We start from the raw sequence: 10,256 nt of genomic DNA, 5'->3' as shown, positions 1-10,256 counted from the left end.
TGGGAACTCGCGTCTCGCGTCCGTCACTACCAAGTAACGGAAGCAGATGGTGTGGGATTGTAGGAAATGTGGTTTCCGAGCCTCAGAATCACTGGTGCCTCCCCGGCCTAGGTCCAGAGCGGGACTTCAGCTCCCGGCCGAGCGGCCGGCGCCGGAGGGGACGCTCCAGCAGAGGGCGGGGCGATTGGGAAAGGAGGTGGGCGGGACCGATGGAAAGGCTGAGCGGAAGGGGCGGGGCCTCGCGGAGCTGAGCCGCCGCCGCCGCCCGCGGTCTGAGAAACCTGAAGCGCGCGGCTGGAGGCAGCGAGGACCGCTTAGCGCGCAGGCTGCCAAGCGGGCGTTCCCAGCGTGGACGCGCGGGCTTCGGCCGCCGCTCCTCAGTCTTCGGGCGCCTTCCTTCCCACTTCCAAGATCCCTCCCTCTCCGCCGGGACGCGGGAGAGTCCGGCGCGCGACGCGAGCGCGAGGTGGAGCCGGCGGTGGCGGCCAATGCGAAACTGGCTGGTGCTGCTGTGCCCGTGTGTGCTCGGGGCCGCGCTGCACCTCTGGCTGCGGCTGCGCTCCCCGTCGCCCGCCCGCGCCTCCGGGGCCGGCCCCGCAGGTGAGGTCCTGGGGCCGGCCGTCTCAGTGAGGAGGGAGGCCCCGGGTCGGAGCGGCAGTCTGTGGGGTTGTTTCCTGCCGCGGAACTCCGCCGGGATTTGCTGGAGGAGGGGAAAGGGCAGAGCCCCACGGTCCTCAGGCGAAGCAAGTGGTTCTTTTCCTCCTTGGAGCTTGAAATCGAACATACTCGAGGGAGCGCTTCTCTTGTCGTCTCCCACCTGCTTCTCACCATCACCCGCTTCTCTTTAAGTTCAGTAAACCAGTGCTTGCAGCTACAAGTCCTTCGCCCGTCCCCAAGGCCTATTGGAGGTTGTATGAGTCCCTGCCCTCCTGCTCAGGGGGGGAAACCTCGTGTGCCCTTCAGCAGGGTGCGGCTTGTTTGCAAACTCGTCGCACTCCCGGGATTTCGCTATCGAGTGTTTCTTCGTCCTCAAGCTGTTGGTCTTATTTGGTCAAGACTTGAGGTCTTAGTGCTGTGGGTAATGTCTCTTTGTGTGTTTTGAAAGGTGACTGGGTTTTGCTTTTAAGGTATAACTCGGCTCTAAAGTACACTGTATTTTGTATGATGTGAATCTGTGCCAGCAAATCTAGGCACGGAACAGGGCATGGCTGCGAGTGCAGTTGTTTCTGTTGAGTTTGGTGTTCTAGTACGCTTCACAACGTAATGAAAGCTTTACTACTTAGGGTTTTCTTTGTTTTAAACGGGCTCCACCACCCTGTTCCCCATACCATATTTTTATTTATTTAAGGATTTACCCTAGGGCATATAAAGAAATCTAGATGGCTGTTTACCACCTCTCTCCAAAACCTCTATTTTCTTACCCAAAAGTTTTAAAAATTAGAATAGAATGTTAGCAGTTCAAAGCAGGTGGCTGTGTGCCTTAACTTGTAAGTAGAAAGAATTCAGCAGTCCTCAAAATCAATCTCATTATTATGACTTGACTTATGTATTTTGGTAACAAATCTCTCTTTAAGAAACCTCAGGAGTACTAAACACATTTTAAGCAAGTTAATAAAAGTACAGTGTTAGAGTGCAGCTAACCCGTTAAGAGGTTAGGGTTTTTTATTTTGTTTTTTAGCTGTTTGCAAACTGAACTGAGAAGGGAGTACTGTGTAACATCTGTTAGGTTTGTGTTTTATAGGCTTCTTTTTTTATATGATGAATGTACTCAGTTGGAAATTGAGTACATCTACACAGCAACGTAGGATATTTATAACCTTAACATTCTTTTGGAGTTCAGTAAAACAAAGTAAAAACGCTGCCTTCAAGTTTAAATTTTAGTAGACTTAATTTCTTAGTTTTGAAGTAAATTTTTCCCCTAGTTTTTAGATCCTGCCCTTGTTTGCCATCCAGTTAGATCCGGCTAGATTAAGGAAACTAAGAAGTAGTCAATAGAAAAGGTGGAAGACCACTAACTCTGTTATCATTTAAGAAAATATTTGTAAGTTTAGTGAGAGAAAGCTGGTGTCTTATTGTTCTCGTTCAAACTTGATTCCTTGTGGAGTTGAACACTTTTTCATAGTTTTACTGGCCTTTCTTTATTGTGTGAATTTTATATCCTTTTGTCTCATGTTACTTCTTAGTTTTTTTTCTGTTTTCAGACAGTAGTATGCAATTAGGTATCTTATGCCTGCAGTATATAGCAGACGTTGATGAGACCATTTAGGTAATAGTGGGTAAGGAGAGCTACGAGCTTGAGAAACATTCTTACACAAGTATTTATTGAGCATCCACTTTGGGTTTTATCCTGTGTAACATAGTACCCAAGAGTCTATCGGACTGGTCAATATTAATGGTATGTGGGATAAAAGAAGAAGAACTCTTTTTCTGAAATCTGACTAACAACTTCAATACATCTGGAAGTAAAGGAAGTTCTAAAAGGTCAAAATCTGCCATATACTTCTCTGTGTAAAAAGAGATATGTGTGTAAAGCAGTTGAACAGAAGCAGCTTAAAAATGGATTAGAAGCAGGGAGGGTTGACGATGGCAGGGGGAGGTGGAATAAGATCAAGAGGAGTTTTATTTCTAGAAAAATATTTTGTGACTATAATATGGAAGAGTCAGGGAGAAACCAGTTAAGATAATCTCGTAATGATCCAAGCAAAAGATAAAAATCTAAACTGAAGTAGCAGCTAGAATTAATTTGAGTAATTTTCCATGATGATTTTTAATTCAATAAGAAGAGGTTAAATTATGCTCCATGTAATCTGTTTTTAAGAGATTTACTTTGATTTCCATCAAAAATAAGATAATACATGTTTGGCATTTATAGAGAGTTTTCAGTTATTTTGGAAATTCCCTTTTGTGCAGCAACCTTTCTTTCTGATGCTATCAGATAAAGAAAACATTTAGGTTAAATGTGATTTTTGCGCTATAGCTTTTACTTTCTTGAGAAGACATTTTGAAACTGATGAAATAGAGTATTTAAAGACATTTTTTGTGTAAGTTTTCTTTGATGAGGAAACTGAGGCACAAAGGGTATAAATAGCTTTTTATCAAGGTAATGCAGCATTTTGGCTATGGACTCAGTGTCAGAACTGTCTATTTACAACATTTTCCTCCCTCCTGTCAACAGAATGTTTTACTTTAATATCTCTTATGTGAAAAAGTAAGCGGAGGGTTGGGCACATCATTGCCAATTTTATACTAAGCATTTAAGTTATTCCCCAAATTCAGACTCATTTAGCATTCTACAGCAGTAGGTAAAACTTCCATTGTATAGTTACATGTCTCAGAAAAATTGTTCATGGGACATAAATTTGAAAACAAGAAAATGTGCTACATTAAAAAATTTTTTAATTAAAAAAGAAACAAGCTAACCAGCATTTTTGGTGATCTGCTTATTACTAATTCACTTTGAGTTGGGTTATGGATAAAGATCAGGACTTAAACTCAGATGAGCTACATTAAACTGTATAGCTACAGTGATGAAGAATGGAGTTAAATTGCCTGGGATTAAGTTGTAGCCCAGCCATTTATAAGCTGTTTGATTTAAGACAAGTTACCAAATTTTCTATACCTGTCTCATTTGTTAAATAAGAAGCCTAATAGTACATACCTATTACAGTGGTAAACAGTAAATGATATGCTGTGTATAGTACTTAGCACATAGTAAGTGTTCAGTGAAGCGTTGCCTATTAAGTAAGCTTACTCCATGAAATTTTGGATTTAAAGATCGATTCCATGTTTTTTTTTTCCTTCATTCAACTTAGTTTTAATGGGTCTCAAAATTCTGTGATAGGTTTTTGGTCATTGTTTCCATTTAAAAAGAACTGATTTTAGAAACTAATAACTGAAAACTGCCACACAAAAACAAATGGTCCACAAAACATTCCTTTCCTTCTGAAGGTTTTTCCATGCATTGTTAATCATTCGCCAATCTTTTACTATTAAGCTTAAGTGGCCAGTTGAAACAAACAGTTCTGAGACCATTCTTCTACCACTGATTAAGACTTAGGTGGCAGTATTATGGGTAATATTTGTTTAGCCTTCTGAGCTTTCTGGGAAGACTTGGTGACCTTGCAAATTCCAGCAGCCTTCTTGTGCACTGCCTTGATGACATTCACAGCAACTGTCTGCCTCATATTGTGAACAGCAAAACGACCCAAAGGGAAAGAAAACCACAGAGGGAGTAGCCAGAAGCTGAACATAAACAGAACCCTGAAAAGAAAGGAGAGACCAGGAGACTGCGCTATGTGCTTTGCCCTTTGACAAACTAAAGAGGAAGGATTACCAGCAGCCAGCCCCATAATGCCAGTCTTTGGAAAGAAAGCATGGTCCTGATGATGCCTTGATTTGAACTTCTCAAGTTCAAACCTTTTCCTTGACTTTACCTGCAGAGCAAAGTGCCATGTGTCTGGGCTCAGACATTGTGCAGCATGCAACATTGGAGTATCATGCCCAATAGAAGGAAAACAAACAAGGACCCAGTTGTGCTAGGCAGGGAGAACTTAAGCTTCATGGAGAATCCCCTTGTAACTGTTCTGATCTACTACCAGTCATGTGGTAAACCATCTTGGACATACCAGCTGTCAAGCCTTCAGATAATTCAAACCTCAAACACCATCTCCCTAACTGCACCTGCACAAGAGCCCTCAAGTGCAAACTACCCAATTGAGCTCAGTCAACCCGCAGATCTGGAAAAAATAATATTAAATTATTGTTGTAAGGTTCCCACTCCCCCCAAAAAACAAAGCAAAACAAAACAAAAACACCTAGAGGAGGATAATCTAGAGAAACTCTCAACACACTTGGGCTTTCTGGGAACCGTATCAACAATTATAGCATCACCAGATTTCAAGAATTTGGGGCCATCTTCCAGCTTCTTACCAGAATAGTCATCAATTTTCTCCTTCAGCTCAGCAAACTTGCAAGTAATGTGGTGTGTGACTAGCCAGCACTGATTTGGCCTGGATGGTTCAGGATAATCTGTGCAGTGAAGCAAGATGCTTGCATTGGTGAGTCATTTTTATAGTCACCAGCCACGTTGCCTTGACGAACATCTTTTACAGACACATTCCTGATGTGAAGCCCACATTGTCCCCAGGAAGAGCTTCACTTAAAGCTTCATGGTACATTTCAATAGTCTTAAGTTGTAACATTGACTGGAACAAAGGTGACCACAATACCCAGTTTCAGAGCACCTGCCTGCGCTCAGCCCAGAGGGATAGTACTAATGCCACCAGTTTTGTAGACATCCTAAAGAGGCAGACATAAGGATTTGTCAGTTGAATGAGTAGGTGGCAGGATGCAATCCAGAACTTCAAGCAGTGTGGTTCCACTGGCATTGCCATCCTTTTGGGTGACTTTGCAGCTTTTGAACCAAGGCATATTAGCACTTGGCTCCAGCATGTCACCATTCCAACCAGAAATTGGCAAAAATGCTACTATGTCAATTTTCTTAATGTAGCTGCTGACTTCCTTAACGATTTCCTTCTATCTCTTCTGGTTGTAGGGTGTCTCAGTGGAATCCATTTTGTTAACACCAACAATTACTTGTTTCCTACCCCATATGTAAGCCAGAAGGGCATACTCACAGTCTAACCATTCTTGGAGATAACGAGCTTCAAAATCACCAACAGCTGCATGACCGAAAAGCATAGTTAGCCCGTGCTTTTTAATGAAGTCTTTGTGTCCTGGGACGTCATTGATGGTCGCATAATACTTGCTGGTCTCAAATTTCCACAGGGAGATATCAGTGGTGATACCACACTTCACGTTAAGTTCAGAAAGCTTTCAGTTTATCCAAGACCTTAAATACTTAAGTCACTGATCAAATCATTCTGGGATTCATCGGGGGATCACTCTGGACAAACCAACAAAATCTCATGTGCTACCTGAGATTCCAAGTACTTATGACATTCAATCAAACTATCTACATGAGTTATATTAGGAAATGCTCTAGTCAAAATCTAAATTTTGTAACAAACATTTTTTGCTTTAGTCTCACACGTAAGGTGACATTTTAAAGTATTGATTATCATCTATTTTCAGCACCCTGCAATAATGACATTCCTTTGTTCTTCCTCATGCCAAAACATTTTTAAAATTTGTACATTGTACATTTCACTATTATTATACACTCTAGGCATTCCTAGATTATACCATCTTGATCTTTAACATCTATCTTTCGAACTGATTCTTGTCACAAACAACTTTGTTTTGAAGAATTTACATACTTGTGAGCGTGAATACATACATACATGTGGAAGGCAAAAAGACTCTACATCAAAATGTTGATGACAATGGTTATCTCTGGATGATGGGTTTATAGGTGATTTAAAAATTTGTTTCATTTGTTTCCAGGAAAACACATTTTGTAATAAACATATTTTAATGATTCATATTAAATGAATGAGCTTACGGTAATCAAGACAAAACTTATTTTTGCTTACTTCTAGATCATTTGGCCTTATTTCCTCAGTGGAAAGCTCATCATTATGATGTGGTAGTTGGTGTGTTATCAGCTCGCAATAACCATGAACTTCGAAATGTGATAAGAAGCACCTGGTTAAAGCATTTGATACAGCATCCAGCATTGAGTCAACGGTAGGTTTTCTGACTTGACAGAATGCCTGACTTACTCAGATAATTCTGAAAAACCTTGGATAGTTGAGATGTTAATTCAGATGTGCTGCCTCTTCTGGAAAAATGGTCATTTCATTTTGCTTTTCCTGCATATAGTTAGGTCCAAGGAGTAAATTTCACCAACATTTTAAATAAAGAGATAGTTGGAGGAGAGTATATTCATTGGTTAACATACCTAGCATTTATAGATAGCTAGGTTTTTTGTTGTTGTTTGTTTTTGCTTTGATTTGAAATAGCAATTCTTAAAAGGTTCTATTCCAACATAGTTCTCTGCTTCAACTTTTTTCTAAACATAATGTTTTACTAACTTCACTGAAATGCACTTAAATTTTTCTGGTTCTGTAGTATTTTTTTAGTTATATGAGCGACAGTGTGTGTATTTTATTTCCTGGCTCCCCTCCCGGGGCTGAGCTTTGGTAGCATATCTCATGTTGACATTAGATGGTTCTGTATCTGTTAGGACCCCAGGGCCTTTCCTGTTGTCAGTGAGATCAACCACTGAAGGTTATGTAGTGAGGAGCTAGTGGAAGAGAAGCCTAGGAGGTTGGACTTCTAGTTATGTGAAGACGCTTAGGTGATAAGCAGGGAAGGCCCTCTCTGGATTGAATTACTGGTGCTTTTGGACTGAGTAGCTACACAAGCAAAATAACAATTGTGAATTTTCTCTTGTCATCAGTAGTGACCATTAGAGTATAGATTCCCTATCTCGTTCATAGGAGCTTTCATTCTGTTTCGAGACAGGTTTCTTTCGTTCATGATCACAATGACAATAGAACCTATTACCCAGCAAATGAGGGAAGGCCTGAGAATCATCACTACTATCATAACACCCTCCAAGCCCTACCTTTCCCATCTCAGAAAATATTCACTCCTTTCTACCAGTTAATCAGACCAAAACCCTTGGTGCCATCTTGATACAACTGTCCATATCCAGTCTGTCAGCATATCTTCTTGGTGCTACCTTAAGATCATGTCCAAAATACGACTTTTTCTCACCACCTTTTTCTCACTACCATCCTGATCTAGGCCACCATCTTCTTACCTGGATTACTGCAAAAGCTTCATCTGAATTTCTTACTTTCACCTTTATTCCTCTATATTTTACTTATTATGGTATAGCCAGAGCAATCCTTTTAAAAATAAGTCAAATTATGTAAATTTTCTGTTCATATTCTTCCATTGACTTCCCATCTTAAGGCTCCAAGTCTTTATTATGGTCTTTGATCTCATCTACATCTATTTCCCTTCACTGATTTGCTCTAAGTAAATTTAACCAACCTTGCTGCATTTTAATATACTATATGTGTTCCTGCTTCAGAGTACTTGCTCTTATTCCCCCTGCCTGGACCACTGTCCCACTGGATATCCTCATAGCCTCCACTTAGATGTTATCTTAACAGACAACACCGTATTAACACCACCCCTACCCATCTTCATCTCTCTATTTTCTCTTGCTTGTCTTCCTTTTTTCTTTTTAACACTTATTACCAACTGACATATTTATTATATTTAGTTGTATATTTATATGTTGTCTTCTCCCACAAAAATGTAAGTTTCATGAGAATGGGAGGCTTCAGGTTTTTTTCATTGACATATTCCCAGTACCTGGAAAAGAGCCTGGCACAGAGTAAGGCATTCAATTTATTCAGAACTAAATATAGTGAAAAATTAATATTCAGATGTTCACCAGTAACTTAACTTGCTATCGGAGCATTCTTGCCTTAAATTTAGTCAGGTTGGTGGTTTGTTTTATGAAAATTGTTGGGTGTCTGTATAAAAATGAATAACTAAAAACATTTACCGGGGACAGAGTAATTTTGTTGATCTAGTAAGAGGTGATGTGCCAATTTGAAAGGATTTATGTACCTAGAAAAACCATGTTTTAATCCTAATCCATTTTGTGGAGGGAACCATTTCTTTTAATCCCTATTCAGTACTGTGGGTTGGACTCTTGATTAGATTATCTCCACAGGGATGTGGCACGCCCAATTGTGGGTATTAACCTTTGATTAGATGGAGGTGTGACTCCATCTATTCCAGGAGGGGCTTGATTAGTTTACTGGAATCCTTTAAAAGAGGAAGCATTTTGGAAAATCTTGAGATTCCAAGACAGCAGAGCCATAAGGACCACGAGAGCTCATGCAGCCAGAAACCTTTGGGGATGAAGAAGGAAAATGCCTCTGGAGGAACTTCATGAAACAAGAAGCCTGGAGAGAAAGCTAGCAGACTTAGCTATGTGCCTTTCTGGTTGAGAGAGAAATCCTGAACTTCATTGGCCTTTTTGAATGACGATAACCTCTTATTGGTGCCTTAATTTGGGCATTTTTATGGACTTGCTTTAATTTGGACATTTCTACGGCCTTAGAACTGTAAACTTGCAACTATTAAATACCCCTTTTTAAAAGCCATTCCATTTCTGGTATACCACATTCTGGCAGCTAGCAAACTAGAACAGGTGACACAGTATATTTAAGGTGGCTAATATGCCAAAACTGGGAAATATCTGCAATAATTTAGCAAATTTCTTCACTTCTGTTTAAACTTTTATTCTGAATACTTGTGGTATTTATGAAGGATATTCTAACTTCATTGGGCATTAGTAAAAGAATTTGCATTTTTGTGGCTATGGCTTACTTTCAAATCTTGCATTTCTCATGAAGACTGATGCAGCATAGATTTTGAGGACCTTACTTAATTATAAGACTTTGTAATAAAATCCATTATTTGTCAGTTGGACAAATATTTATTGTGTCTTCTGTATACATGTAATATTCTGTAGTGTGGTAGAATACAAAGTTATATAAAATATAGTGTGGGTTCTTAGGGAGGCTTGAAGTTTAGTAGAAAGAAATAGACAATAATAGTATAATGAAATGTTATATATGCTGTGATATAAGTAGATGTAAAATTAAAATAGCCTAGAGTGTTTGGGAAAACCTCCAAACAGTTCTATGTAATCAGAACAGGGATTTGGGAGTGAGTGTGAGAGAGAGCTGGGGAAGGAAGGAGGGAGGGAAGGGTAAGACTTGGAGAGGTAAGCAGTAACCGTATCATACCAAACACTTGTGTTTGGGGACAAGTGGAAGGGTGAGGCCTGTTTAGGTGAGGAATGCTGAGGGGCTGAACCAAAGTGGTAACTTTATAAAAGAGTAAAATAATTGACTGTAGAAAAAGGAGGAATCTAGGATGACTGCTAGCTTTCTGACTTGGAGAATATTGGAAGCATCAATGAAGACAAAAAGTACTAGATGGAGAAGAGCATGTTTCGTGGAAAAGAGACTTGGTTGTGAGACTTTTGAGTTTGAGTTGCCCACAGGCAGTGATGTGCTGGTGAATATTTAAATGTTTACCAACAGGCTTTCTGGAAGTAAAGCGTGCTATGTATACCTATATGGTTATTATAAATTTTACTGATATAAAGGATTAAAGCATATGGTTGACAAAAAATAATAAAATATACAACCTTTTATTGTAAATTCCATATAACCAGTCATTTCTCATAGAATGTGTGCCAGTTTGAAAGTTTTATATACCCCAGAAAAGCCATGTTTTAACCCTGATTCAGTCTT

The 10,256-nt window shown here is 40.0% G+C and overlaps 1 protein-coding gene across 4 annotated transcripts in view; it reads left to right on the top strand.

Annotated features, from left to right (window-relative positions):
• The first annotated feature begins 286 nt into the window (after window positions 1-286).
• Window positions 287-10,256, top strand: part of B3GALNT2 (beta-1,3-N-acetylgalactosaminyltransferase 2) — a 77,421-nt gene continuing 67,451 nt past the window's right edge. For 3 of the 4 annotated variants that reach the window (XM_077168404.1, XM_077168403.1, XM_077168402.1), the window contains exons 1-2: window positions 294-600; window positions 6,501-6,648. In XM_077168404.1, coding sequence (XP_077024519.1) covers window positions 489-600; window positions 6,501-6,648 — 260 coding nt within the window. In that variant the 5' untranslated portion in view covers window positions 294-488. Of the gene's footprint in view, window positions 601-6,500; window positions 6,649-10,256 lie in introns of all 4 variants that reach the window. The other variant, XR_013179180.1, reaches the window with a different exon arrangement.

Source organism: Tamandua tetradactyla, chromosome 7, assembly GCF_023851605.1.
Source record: "Tamandua tetradactyla isolate mTamTet1 chromosome 7, mTamTet1.pri, whole genome shotgun sequence".
NCBI classification, from domain to species: Eukaryota; Metazoa; Chordata; class Mammalia; order Pilosa; family Myrmecophagidae; genus Tamandua; species Tamandua tetradactyla.
Note: the sequence above shows the minus strand (reverse complement) of the source record. Positions and strands in the feature narration are given on the sequence as shown.